General features: G+C 39.9%; 1 protein-coding gene across 1 annotated transcript in view; it reads left to right on the forward strand.

The window, feature by feature from the left end:
* snap91a (synaptosome associated protein 91a) overlaps positions 1–13727 on the forward strand; it is a gene marked incomplete at its 3' end in the record, with an annotated part of 43594 nt that extends 29867 nt beyond the window's left edge. Inside the window, exons 3-9 of the mRNA XM_080896414.1 lie at positions 952–1027; positions 3199–3301; positions 3860–3953; positions 4368–4479; positions 4709–4815; positions 4909–4950; positions 13662–13727. Of these exons, the coding sequence (XP_080752540.1) occupies positions 952–1027; positions 3199–3301; positions 3860–3953; positions 4368–4479; positions 4709–4815; positions 4909–4950; positions 13662–13727 (600 nt within the window). The remainder of the gene's footprint in view (positions 1–951; positions 1028–3198; positions 3302–3859; positions 3954–4367; positions 4480–4708; positions 4816–4908; positions 4951–13661) is intronic.
* Positions 13728–14710: the final 983 nt, after the last annotated feature.

Raw genomic sequence — 14710 nt, forward strand, 5'->3', positions numbered from 1 at the left:
GAGGGGAATTTTTCCCCATGTTTTTACTCTAATCTGCCGGATGTGGATGTGAATGTGGGCACAAGACTTCTGTATGATTTAATCGTAAAGTTTGCCTTATGGAAACTAGTTGTTCTGAATAACCAGGTTAAAAAAAACAAAAACATAAAATAAGAAATAAATAAATCTAAATATCTTTTTTTTCTAGACTTGGTTAACTTCACATTTTCAGTTATTTTCATTTTGTTTGAGCTTTAACAGATATACAGTAATAAGCTCTTTCAGGCCACAATTGCTGGCCATCTGCAAGCTGCTTTACAACCCACTTCAACCCAGCTTCTCCTTTCATGGTTTCTTTGATTTGATTGATGCCTTATCTGCAGTCATTGATGCCTCCTTTGACTTTCCATGGAAGCACATAAAAAAAGAGGGAGATCCAAGAGCAGATACAGCTTACTTTGTTATTTTCATCCAAAGGATTCAAACGTCTTTAAATTATTGTTTCAGGCACGGAAAAGCCCCCCAAAAACCCCAAAACCCAAACCAAACCAAAAATCTTTGTTTACTTGAGGACTAGATTATTTTGTTGGGTAAAATATTGCTTTTTTTTTGCACATTTACAGCATTTTAGAAAGCCTTAGAAAGCCTTTCTGAGCAGATTTCTCTTTATTACATGAAACTTTATTTCCCAGCCCTCTCCTTGATATTCACACCCTCCCACTCATAAAGCTGCAGCACTGCTCCTTCAATGCTGATTTTCTGTTCAAGAAAATCAAAAAAGTATAGAGTCACACCTTTTATGTCTATTCTCAGAGGGCCTTACTGCATCTGTACCGAACAGCTCCTTAGAGATTCAACCATCTGTTTAAAAATGATAATCAGCTATAGAATTAACAGTGAATATGCCATGTGTTCATTACTGAAGTCTCTTAGGATGATTCGCTAACCTTGTGTGTGCATCTTTTCCTGCAGAGATTCCTCCAGTTCCTGGCATCTAGAAACACCTTGTTCAACCTCAGCAACTTCCTGGACAGAACTGGCTCCCATGGTGCGTGGCGTTCCCTTCCCTCTGTCCAGTTTCTGACACAGCTGCCCATGTTCCCTAACTTTAAGTAATCCTGGATCCCACCACTAATTGATTCAGCCCATTTCTGCATCTCTATTAGCTCAGTTTAGGATGTTTGAAGATACAAAAGCAGAACAAACTTGAATTTTAAAAGCAAGCAGCAGCAACACTTCCAGTAACCCCCGTTCCTTTCAGTCAATTTTGTTCCAGTCACGTTATTTCTGTCTTTTTGTGATGAATTGTAGGTCCAAAAGCTGTTCTTATGAGCTTTTTGCCTGCTAGTTGAACTACATAATGTGGAAAGCCATTTTTAAGACTATTTAAAATCTAAATTAGTTTAACAGGAGGATTATGTAATCTGGGTTTACTGAGGTAAGCACTGTTATGGTGATTCTACACTGACAAAATCCCCATTAAATTTATCCCTTTAAAAGTGGTTTAGGAAGGTTAAGTCAGAAGCTCTGTACTACTCTTTTGGTTGGCTGTCTTTACTTCAAAGTCAAAGTCAAAGTCAACTTTATTGTCAATTCTGCCACATGTACAGGACATACAGAGAATAGAAACTACGTTACTCTCAATCCCTAGATAAAATAGCAAATGAACATTTAAATATAAGAGTGATTAAAAAATGCAGGTAAAATAATTAAAAAGTAAAAATTTAAATAAATACAATACAATTTTACATATAACAAGAAAGCTATACAATATACAATATAATGGGTAAATGACATTGGGTGTAAACCAGGCAGAGTAGTGCAAATAGGCAAATAGTGCAAATGGAGATCTAGTAATATACGGTTAGAGATAGTATAACAACAAAGTCTTATGAGGTAATGGCAGTCCAATGCTCCACAAAGTGACTGGTAACTGGTGCAGGCCAGTGAGTGAGTCAGAGTGTGTGTGTGTGTGTGTGTGTGACAGAGTTCAGTGAGACCGTGGAGGAGAGAGGGGAGAGGGGGCAGAATCGGGAGGGAGTTACTTGTAATCAAAATGAGACTAGCTTTCATACTTTTAGTCCTTAACAGAGTACAGCTCATCAGCTGCTGACACTAGCTCACATTCTTTGTAGTACAAATACAAAGTTTAGCTTTAGATTGCGATAACTCTATATAAAGCTAAAGCTAAGTGCTAAGTTTAGCGTAGCATAACTAACGGCACAAGCTTTGTAAAACTAAAACTGGTCATTTGTACACATTTTGTATCATTTTGTTTGTTATTAGAGACGAAATATAATTACATAAGAGATAAAAACTTACATGCATCCAATTTCTATAAAACCATAAAAAAATACAAATATTCAACTGCAAATCACATTAAGAGGAAATGGAAAAGTAAATGAACTGATTAAAAAAAACGCAAAGTGAAACAAAACAGAACAATTTCAAACCAAAAAGTTTTTCCATGTCATGATTTACACAATATAGGCCCACAGCTTCTCCAGCACACACCCTGCTCCTTGAAATATTTAAGTGCTGGGGTTATGGAGCTAGGTATGCCCAACTTAGATCTTAAATGCCCTTTTAATGTTAGAGCTAATTTTAAGACTTGTTTAACTCTGTATATTGAAATAAGCATTATTTATAGGCCAAGGGCAGACTTAACTTTCCCTGGATCATCTTTATTAAACATTAAATCTGTGACTTGGCTAACCAGGCCACAGTCAGAAGCTTTTATTTAAGTATTTTCCATAGAAGCCTATGTGAGGCCTACCACCTGTCATTAGTTTTAACAAGATACCTCCGCCCTATTATGAGTAGATTTGGAATCATAAGCCCCTTAAGAGATCAGTTGTCCTTCTTTTTGAAACACATATAACACATATATATGTGTTTGAAACACATATATATGTTAAATAATGTTGTAATTGCTCAATTTTACAGTCATGCTAACTTTCCCTCGCTGTTTACAGCCATTATGCTAGCCTAAGCTAAAATCTCTTAGCTTCACTTTTATAATTTGCATACAGACATGTAGGTTGAATGAATATTGAAGCGACAGGCATTTAGCTGATTCTAGCATAACTGGAAGTGTGTGGAAAAAGCTAGTCTGACTTTGGTGTCATTTTTGATATATACAACCTTTCAACACTTTGCTAATGTCTTTCTTGCACTGGGAGCTGTGCATGTGGATGCTTATGCGTATTTTGTCCTCAGGCCTCGACATGTCCACATTTATCAGACGCTACAGCCGCTATCTCAACGAGAAGGCCTTCGCCTACAGACAGATGTCTTTTGACTTTGGCCGTGTCAAGAAAGGGTGCAGTATCTATTTCTCAAATGGCCTTGCTGCATGATTAATTCAGCTCTGTTATTGATTTTTCATCTTTTAACATGCTTTTCCTACCCAAGATCAGAAATATACACTTTATGCAAGTCGGTGTCCATATCAGTCAGAATAGCACATATCCCAAAGCCACAAAGGTCATGTTTATGAGTAGGATTGGCTCCATCACATCCAGCCTGGCACTGAACCACGTGCATTGCTTTACTGGCATGTAGAGATGAATACAGAGAGGGGTAACACTCATGCTTATGGATGGGACTGCTCTATTTAGCTGGCAGTCACAAGGTCCCTCTAGCTAGATAAACTGGCACTGAGAAATAGACTTCAGAATAAAGACAAAATACAGATGAGACACAGTGGCGGATACTTGTGTGTGACAGGTTCAGAGGCTGGATTCATTTCAGTGGTTAGTAGACCATGTCTTCCCCAATAATCAAGGGAGTGGGGTTTGTTCATAGTAGCTTTCTCCCCAGGCTCTGTTTTACAGAGCTGCTGCTTAAACCTCACAATTTCCATTTCTTTCTGTCTCAGAGCTGAGGGTGTGATGAGGACCATGTCAGTAGAGAAGCTGCTGAAAGGAATGCCTACTCTGCAGAGCCAGATCGACGCACTGCTGGAATTTGATGTGAGTGACACTCGCTAATAGGCGACAATGTCACACTGCAAGGCATCCTGACATTGCCCTAGAGATACTGAACAGCTGTAACAAAACTGTGTACTGTAGCAGCATCTATGAAGAAGTGATACATGATATCAGGCCACATTGTTTGGAGTCATAGTTTAGCTTTACGTCTAACATTAGAAGGGTAAAGACCTACAAGATGACAACATGACCGCTACAAAACTGAACATGGAGGTACATCCACTCGTACGGAACGAGTAAACCTGACTGTGTGCTGGGTAACTTGCCAGACCATTTTGAAGAAGGATATTAAACTTTTCTCAAGTATACATACTAATTTGACTATGTTAAATGAAGACGCTGATCATAGGAAACATTTTACGAAGATTTTGACTTCAGCTATATTTGTCCCCTCAGGTGCATCCAAAGGATCTCAACAATGGAGTGATAAATGCCTGCTTTCTCCTGCTCTTCAAAGATCTGATCAAGTTATATGCCTGCTATAATGACGGCATCATCAACCTGTTAGGTAAAGAGTCACCCCTGAACTTTACCTTTATGAGTCGGTATTTACACCACTGTCTTGATGGGTGAGCAGATGGATTTCATTTCTAACACTACTCCTGAAAGAAAAAACGGGTGGCAAATACTTTTTGTCTGTGGAAACGGTTGGATATGTATACTGCAGAGTAATAGGAAAAGCTTTGGGTGAAATTCAGGGGGATAGGGTGTCACATTTCAACCTCTTTTCTTTCTAGAAAAATTTTTTCAAATGAAGAGAAGCCAGTGTAAAGATGGGCTTGAGATCTACAAGCGGTTCCTGACAAGAATGACTCGAGTTTCCGAATTCTTCAAAATTGCTGAGGTAACCTTCTGAGCAGCAGGTGTCACTGATTGGCTGGGAGCTGAAGTACATTCTGGCAGTTGTTGTCTTACCTCTTGTTGTTTTCTTTTAAAGGAAGTGGGAATAGACAAAAATGACATACCTGAGCTTACTAAGGTAAGACTGTCAAATTTGGGTTTTGGGCCATTTTGGGAGATATAATATTCTTTTAGACTACAAGCTAACAGACTAACTAACAGTGGTGTGGTCTTTCTAACCATATTGCATGTAATATGAATGTCTAAAGCTACTATTTGTTTTTTCTGCTGTGTCCACCACAACTGCTCCCACTTGACAACGATCAGAAATTCACAAACAGGAACCACACAACCGCCACACAACCAATAAGCTGTGTTCATTTGTTGATTGACGGTCCCCGTGGCTCCCCTTCTCTTTTTACTTTCAGAGATGCAGATCGATCATTCAGGCTGAGAGTGTGAGTAGTTAGCAGTGCACAGAGCTAGCTTTGGGAGCAAGCAGGTTAGGGAAAGTAGTCATTTAAACTCTCGTTGAGTGCACTGAATTGAAGCACACTGCACAGTGAGTGCAGACCCAGCAGACATACACCAGGCGCTCTGACAAAGTGGGATGATGTGACTAGCCAGCTGGATGAAACCTAGGACATGCTGAGCAATGCTGCTGATCAGGTGGCTGATTTTAGCATAGCTAGCTTTCGTTCAACAACTGTATAAAACAGCAGATTGTTATCCTCAGAATGTGCTGCAGTTTCCATGACAGCTATAGGGTCACATGATTAATTTTTCCTAATCTGATTCCTGATTTATTTATAATAAGCAATCCCCAGGATGAGAAACCTAATTTTCCAGCTGTTTCCTGAATCAGTTGCAGTTATTAAAGCTCTGTTCTGCTGTGGAAACTCTGTGGCTAAGGTTGTTCCTTTCAGACATGGCAGCCTTGCATGAAAAGTGTGCTGTAGTGCTGTCTGAAGCTTGTTAGGTCATTGCTGAGCAAGTTGCAAAAAAACATTTGAACTGAAACAGAACACCTTTTTCTGGAGATACAGGTTGGATGGCTGTGAAATATATCAGCTCACATAAGAGTTAAAAGAAGTTAGCTGTGTTAGCTTTAACCTTCTGTTTCTGCATTTCAGGTACTGTCTGTTTACATAAAGTTAGCTGAGAATTTCAAAACCAGTGTCATGTCTGTGTGCTAAAAATGAGGCGTTTCTTATGTGCGTCTTCTCATTCCTAGAAACATGGAATTAAATTAGTTTTACTATTTTTAATAAAGACAAAAAAGAGCAGGTTATGTTTTTTCTGGTGAAATATTTAATGGATAGACCAGTATTTAGTCTAAGCTAAATAAGAACTTCCTAGCACTAGCTTCATATTTATCTAAACCTGAAACATCTTACACATGTCAATCATCAAAAAAAAAACTTCTTCATTAAATGTTTCAATGTTGTATTTTCCTCAGGTTTTTCCCTATTAATCTGTACACTATGTTACATTCTTCTATTGTCCCTCAATTAAAATATAGTCAGTTATTTCTTTTATTTTATTTAATAGAAAAAAAGTGTTATTGTACTCATAAATATACATCGATTTGTGTGTAATTAGTAGAGCTGGGCGATATGAGATTTTTTCATATCACGATATGTTTTTTTCATTTCAGGCGATAACGATATCTATCACGATATCAGCCAAATAACTATATTTGTAAGATTTAAATGTGCCGTTGCTCACAAGTGAAATGTGAAATAATCAGCAGCTTGTTTTTATTTAAATATTTATTTCCCATAATAGGTTCAACAGGGTAGATGTGCTTAAGGAACATGAGACTTTTTCAGATAAATAAAGGCAAATATTGCAAACTACACAAAAGGCAGCCGCTAAAGCGTTTAAGTTTCAAAATAGAACAAACGAAACAGACTAAATTGTCAATTCCACTTAGAAACAAAATATTAATTCTAAAAATAAATCTTAGTTTGTTTTACAGAAGAACAGACAAAACTGACTAACTTTTGGCAATATCAAATAAACTGAGAACTAAAAGGAAATTCTCAATCTCTCCTTGTTGTATAGCTGAGCTTTTCAAACAGTTTTAACAGTTACTTTAGTCTGACAAAAGCCGAATGACGAATTAGCACTTCCAGTCAGAGACTGAGGCTACGTCCACACGTACACGGGTATTTTTGAAAACAGAGATTTTCCGTTTTCGTTTTAAAAAATAATCCCGTCCACACATAAAGGCAGAAATGAAGGAAAACGCTGCTATGAACATGCCAAAGCAGCAGGTGGAGCTAGATTCCTAACCGTGCAGAAATGTTGGCCAATCAGAAGTCTAGAAGCCACGGTGGGAAAAAGTAAACAAAGCTGGGGCATAGAAGCAGAACCGAGTCGTATGTGTGGAGGGACAGTAACTGTGTGTATATGTAAGCATTTAAACACTGCAGAGAGTAGAATTAACAGTAACAGTATTGTAGAAATTCATTTCACCGAAACAATAACGTGGCGCACAGTGTGACGCATGCACCAGTTTATTGTATTTCCAGACTTGCTTTCGGCACAATTTACAGTGCACGCTACTCTGTTTTTTGTCAGACTTGAAATAGGTAGCTCCATGCCCTCCTGGGTTTTAATTGCACCTTAGAACACATATGCATCAACACTACAATGAGCGGGTGGAGGGAGGTTTGGAGTCTTCTCCCACCCCCATTCTCTGCGGCCTGCTGGAGCGGGAGGGCTAGTAGGAGGAGTTGGCCGTCCGACTGCGGTCTGGGGTGTGGGGCCTCCCTGCTGCTGCGGAGTCGGGGTGGTCTGCCTCTCCCCACCGCAGGGAAAAGGGTAACACCACCTGGGTCTGGGTGCAATTCCCCCCTCCAGGGGCAAGGGTACCTAGACCCGGTTTGTAGAGTACGCTTGGGGAGTGTGATTGTGTGTACAGCGTCTCTTTATGTCTGTCTCCACGTTGGTTGAGTGTGGAGTGAGTGCATATGAGAGCATGAGGGTGGGAATGGATGTTTGTGTCTGTGTGTGCCCGTATGTCTGTGTCTATATGTCAGGTTGGGTATCAGACGCCACCTCTCTGGGGACACCTCAGGCCCTCCAAGGTTTGGAGGCCTATCTCCACCCACCACCACTTCCCCTGCCGGTGGCGGACTCCCTCAGGTGTCGGTGTGTTGGTGGTTCTTTGTGTCTGGGGGTGGGCGTCCGGGTACACACCGGCTCACTCCTTGGCGGCCGCTTGTCGGGGCCTGGGGCCTGGGGCTCGCTCGGGCCCCTTTGGAGGTGGGGTGCCCCCGGCCTCTCGGCCTGGGGCTCGGTCACTCAGGCACAGCTGGGGGCCGGCGGAGCTCACGGGCGCGTCACTGCAACTCCCCCTGACTTCTGCTCCGCGGCTGCTGGGCGAGCCCTCATCTGGGACTCTCCTCAGCTCTTACTGGAACAGTGGCGCGGCTGCCCCCCTGTTGGTCTTCCATGGTCTCTTGTGTTCTGGGGGCCTCTGGATGTCTGGAGTTTTGATCTCCTCCATACCCACTTCACACCCTGGAGGACGGGGCTGTGGCCCCCCCACACTCCCTAGCAGATCATTACATGGAGAAACCTTTGGAATGCAAGCATGCTGATCCACACAGGTATGCACACATGGGTATTCACAGACGCGGACTAAAGCTTTCTTGGCTGCTGCCTCAAAGCACACTGTGCGCTGTCTATCTTGCGTGCTGCACAATATCGTTTATTATTTAGTAAATATTGATATCTATGACTAGCTAGTTTATTGTGATGGTGCTTTGTTTTCTCTATTATTATGTTGCTCTTTGTTGTTTGCTGTCTCCTCTGTTTGTTTTTTTTTTTTTTTCTCCATACAGGTGACCCAGGAGTTCTTTTTTTTTTTTCTCTCTCTTCCCCCCCCTTCTCACCGTCTCTTCTCCCCTTTGGTTTTCTTTCTTTCTCTCCCCCTCTTTCTCTCATTCATTCCCCCTGTCCTATTTATTATTAAAAAAAAAAAAAAAAAAAAAAAAAAAAAAAAAATGACAAAGGATGAACTGAAGCTCTGCCATCACGTAATGTCGCATACTGCTGTTTCTGATGTCATTTAAAAAAAAAAAAAAAAAGACTTGAAATAGCCGAAATACCTTCACACTACGGAACTTCTATGGCTCTTCCGTTCGACAATCTCTCCGGCACTGGAACCATCATCTGTTTTCTCTTCGGTCACGCTCGGTTGATTTTTCTAGTCGGCACACTCATTTCCTCCATTACGCGCTGGCTCCATTACCCGCTGGCTGCTTCCCAAACAAACACACGTGCGGCTTGGCACTTGTGCTGTACGTAACAAGTCACGCGACGTGACGCTGCGGCTGTGATTGGTTCGGCTCTGCGCTACTTAATTTGGATTGGCTGACCTTTTTTTTTTATTTAAGAGGACAAGAGCGGCGAGGTCTATCGCGATAGTTTAATTTCTCTATCGAGTAAAAGTTATATCGCGATACATATCGTTATCGTTCTATCGCCCAGCTCTAGTAATTAGGTCACAAACTTATAATTAACTCAGGTAAAATACAAAGGAGTGTGCGTCAGTCTGTGCGAGCTACCATGGTGTCCAGCCATATTAAAAATACAGTGGCCGAGATGGACATCGTTGTTCCGCCAAGTCATGTTTTATTTATTTGGCCACATATATTGTACAGCAGAGGTGTAGAATAAGAGAACTCGTAGGTGTTCATTTAAAGGAAAGAGATGACATGACCGGCATCTGGATAAAATGTGATTCTCTTCAACCTTCAAACCTTGGAACACATGGAAATGTGCATAAACATATTTTTTTCCCTGATATTGTTGCAAGTACTGATTGTCGGCAGATTAGAGTTTTAACCCTCCTGTCTCTGGACAGCTGACAAGAGCTGGCTAAAAAACAACAACAGTTGGTTATAATTTAACATTGTGCCAACTAATGTTAGGCTTGAGTGTCTTAAAAATCACACTTTCCCTCTAATAAACAGTTTGATTGCATTTGCACATCATATGAGATTTTTTTTTTTTTTTTTTTTGCTAAGTGTCCAAGTCCAACAATATTAGATCCACTCGAAATACAATTTTACTAATGTCGGCTAACAGCAGCTGGCAGCAGCTGAGAGAAACTAACACCATCTTACTGACTCATCGACTCCTATCACTAACATGGCAGCTAACAGCAGCTAACAGTGGCTAACAGCAGTGTTCACCAACAGAAAAGTTCAAGATATCCTCAACAACTCACCCCAGTATTGCTGCCATCAGTCAGAATTGAGCTTCTCTGTCTCATCGACTCACATCAGACCCCTTTCACAAAGTTTTATGGCTTCCTCCAGAGCAAATAAATGTAGAGACGTAGACGCATTTTGCCAGCTGAGGTAAACAGCCGAGTGACAGCATACACTTGCTACAGATGATTGACGGCTAGAGTTGTTTTACCTATAGCGGCCACAGTAGGAAGTTTTAGGAACTTAAATTGGGAGGGGTAAGAAAACAGAATTCAGTTGACTGCAATCTGCAATCTACTGGCCTCTAGTGGTAAATTTTACACAATAACTTATGAAGGAAGTTTGGGAAGCATATAAACATGGCGTTCTAGCAACATCTGGCCCCAACATGGCATGCTGATGTTCTGCTTATAGAGAAATTCTTTATTCTTTGCTTCCTTTGGGTTGGATTTCTTGACTTTTCTGACAATGCCATTCAGATGGTGGCCATATTGTAATATGAGGAAAATTTGATACAGAGTTAAGAGTCCAGACACTGACTGTTTATGACTGTTTCTGAGCAGGAGAAAAGAAAACTAAACAAATCTCTTTCTGTTATTTTGATAAAACAAGCTATAAATATTAAATGGTACTAGATCAGCTATCCAAACTGCCACAGTTTCCTTTACCAGCTACTGTTAAAAGCTATCAGCAATAAATTGTCATAACAGCATCACTGATCATTACAGACTAACCTACCGACAGTAAATTCTCTCAGAATATTGTGATAAAATGCAGTTGATGAGTGCAGGAGAAAAAACTATCAGTCTTACAGAGCCTTGAAATCTTTATTTCAGTATCTAATACAGATTTCTATTCTCATCCCTTCTAGGAGGATTTACATCAGCACAAACAAGACAGAATAATTTTAGCATTGACTAACTTGCTGTGTTGTTATGTCATCACTCATGCACACTTTGTGTTGTTTTGTTGTTGTTGTTTTTGTTAGAGCAACAAGTAGATGTAGAAATTATCCTTCCAGTGATGGCAGTGTCAGCCATACGTTCATACGTTATCCTGGAAGCTTTTTGCTATCACAGAGATTTGGGTCAGAAGCTTTTCGTATTGGCTTCCTAAAACGAGAGCCATTATTGCATTTGTCTAAGCTTTGCAATAATGGAGTTAAACAGTTAAAACGTCCTCTGCACAGAGAACAGTTTGTACTGAGTAGTGAGGACAGACACTTTAAAGTCCCAGGGTGATAATGATCTATCTATTCCTCTCAGTGTCAAGACAAAATTATCTGCCTTGTAAGTCTTCAGTTTTAAAAGGGAGCTATAAATAAACAGACCCAGAAAACTGTGCAGAGAATTAAATAAAGTGTTATAGGAAGAACAAAAACCTTTTCTGAGATTCTTAAGAATTTTTCTAAATATCATACTATCCTTTTTACTGCACATCATTAGGTGATCATGTTGAGTTTAGCTTGATTGAGCATGCAGCTCCGCATCGTGGCTGTTATTAGCATGAAGATGCTTCTGTATCTGCTCTATTCTGAATGTGGTGTCCCGGTGCTTGTGTAACAGTTATTGTTTATTGTCCATTTTAGTATGTATAATGCTATGAAAGCCTCCCCTTATTTCTTTATCATTTACTTCCAAGAACCCAGTGATTTTTCTTTAGACATTGGCTGCTTTTTTTTACTCATTTTCAGTTCAGTCTTTGTACAGGATTTTTTTTTGTTTTAGTTATGTTTTGTTTTTTGTTTAGGCACTTAATACTGCTCCTTGAATCATTCAAGTATATAAAAAAAACCAACTTAAGGCATTGAATAGTGATGTGTCCTCAGAAAGAAACAGTTTTCCATGATATATTTAGGCATTTTGTTACTAGCAGCTTTTACTAAAACAAAGTTTGTTCTTTAGTTGTATGAAAGCAACATAGTTTGACCAGCATAAGCATTCCTATTTTTACACCAACAAGCTGATTCCCAAAGAGCTATTAGCCAAGAACTTTATATATTATGATATTTTGATACCCTCAGACTTTAATTCACTATGTAATAGCAATGGGAAAGCATCTGATTGTCAACAGCTTCACTTTTCAGTGTGACAGTGATCCCAAACCCACACTGCCAATGCAGTAAAACCATACCTGAAAAACAAATAATAAAACACTATCAATCATGGATTGGTCTCCTCAGATTTAGGACCTCAGCATTACTGAAGCAGCGTCAGATCATCTTGAAAGAGAACAGAACAATGAATGAGTGCTTAGATTCCATTAAAGTTGAGAACTTCCTCCAACTCCCAGCTCCCCATTGAATTCAGAGTCCACTTCAAGATTCTGGTACTGACTTATAGAGCTCCTCATGGACAAGCTCCTGCCTACATCATTGAACTTCTACAGCCCTATGTCCCTAGCAGGTCTCGTAGGTCAAGTAATCAGGGTCTACTTGTCATTCATCATACAAGCCTGAGAACTAAGGGAGACAGAGCTTTTGCCACTTTTGCTCCCAGACTGTGGAACTCTCTCCCACTGAGCTTAAGATCTCTGGACTCAGTAGCTTCTTGAAAAAAACCCAACTAAAACACATTGTTTTAAAATTGCATTTTGTTAACTGTTGTCTGTTTTGTTTTATACTTTGTTATTCTTGTGTGAAGCACTTTGTGATCTTTTATCTAGAAAGGTGCTATATAAATGAAGTTTTAATAAAGTTTACTTACTTACAAAAGGCAGCCAACATCCAAAGAACAGCTTTGAATACGCTTCAAGAAACCTGGAGAACGATTGTGGAAGAAGGCATGCCTAAATCTGTGTCCACTGTGTGACAGAAGGTCAATTAAAATACTGTATATCAAAAACCAAAGATCAATTTACAATATTGTGAGGGTTAAAAAAGAAAAGAAAATGGATGTAAAGACCCAACAGACAACCAGCACAGAGCAGAGCTGTCTATTTGTGCCTGAATATATTTTATACATTATAAAAAATATATTTTGGATAGCAGCAGTTTCACATTTGTTATTTTTCCTGGTTTGCATGTTTTTATCGTAAGAAATTTCCATTTCTAAAAAAGCAAACAAAAGACAAAACAAAAAGGAGAAGAAGCTAGCACTCCAAAAGAGCATGTTTCTTTTATGGATTTAATTAAGTGCTGGACGAAGGAGCCAGTCAGGATATTTTGCAGCCCTAATGTGTTAAAACTCAAGTCACAGTTAAGGCAATGTGCCAGCCTAAGGTTCACTTTGGAGCGGTGCATTCAGAGATGTAGTAAAATGAAAATAGAGTGAGGTGTTCCAAGAGTCAGTGCTGCTGAGTCAATGTTGATTAGATTAGACAGAGAAAATAAAACTGAGCAGGGAGGACAATTATCAGAGCATCATGCAGGAATACGAGAAGGCAGAACAGCCATCAGGATATTAGCCAGTCTGCAGCCTATCAGCGTATTAGAAAAAAGGCACTTCTATTTCATAGCCACCACGAAGAAGCCCTTGTTAAAGAGGCATTCGCACAATCCAAATGTGATCTATAAATTACCCTGTGCACCCTGGTCTGCTCTTATGCCTTTCTGTCTAACTGTACTCAACATGCTGTCTGTGTTTGAGTAATTAGCAGCCCCTCTCTGTGTATTTGTCTGCAGGCCCCCGAAAGCCTTCTGGCGTCTCTGGAGACCCACCTCAACACTTTGGAGGGGAAGAAACCGTAAGTAGATCGAACAAAACACCAATTTAGTGGGTTTTTTAACGCTTAACATCAACGTTTTTGCAGGGGTTTTGCTCATCTGTAGTAAAACTCACTAATGCTTCTCCAACTTGTCATTTCTTCTTATCTTTACACAATTCAGAGAGGATAAGTAAGTAATCTCTGTCCATAAGAGTAGGACTTGTAAATGTTATTTCACCACCACCATTGTTTCCCCTTATTCATCAGTGTTTTGGCTTATTCAGGTTATACATTATTTTTATATTATTACTCAGTGATTGAATAGACACAGCGTCTGAATATCCTGCATCTTTCAGAATCATCATTTCATCATCAAATCATTTGGAGTGATGACAGGCCTTGCCTTTTCGCACATGTCATCACTAACCTAACACCTTTGTATCATCCTACTGTAGAGTCAGCCCCAACTTTTACAAAGCTTCAGTCACATGTCAGTCATTACTTTCTATGTGTAATGTCAAAATAAAAAAGCTTTGTTCAAGTGGCGCTGGGGCCAAGAAGTTGTAACTCATCAATGCAGCATATATCCATTAATTGAAGATGCTTGCTTAATGGATTTGCTTTGAAATGCTTCCTGCCTGAAAACGACAAAGGGATATTTAAGCCGTCACTTTGCCTCCTGTCTCAGTAGCAGCCATTAGCTTCCATTGTGTACAGCGTTAAACTCGTTAACTCATGTGCTGTTGTTGTTCTTGCAGGTCGCCCACAAAGGTAAGCTATGCTTCATGATAATCACAATGTAGCTATGATAACAGGACTCTGTATTTATGTGTGACAACTTTCAGAGTCAAAATACAGTTGAGAACTTGAATCAAGGGCTTCACCCTTACTAGTTTTTACTTTAGATGGGTAGTGATTTATTGTTATTCATCTGTTTAGAAAGCTCGTGAATCACATTAGCTTACATGAATATATTGGTCATCATCTAACGGGGGTTGTCCTCTGCGGCAGGATGCTACCGCTAAC

Source organism: Rhamphochromis sp. 'chilingali' (assembly GCF_963969265.1).
Source record: "Rhamphochromis sp. 'chilingali' genome assembly, chromosome: 11".
Classification (NCBI taxonomy): Eukaryota; Metazoa; Chordata; class Actinopteri; order Cichliformes; family Cichlidae; genus Rhamphochromis; species Rhamphochromis sp. 'chilingali'.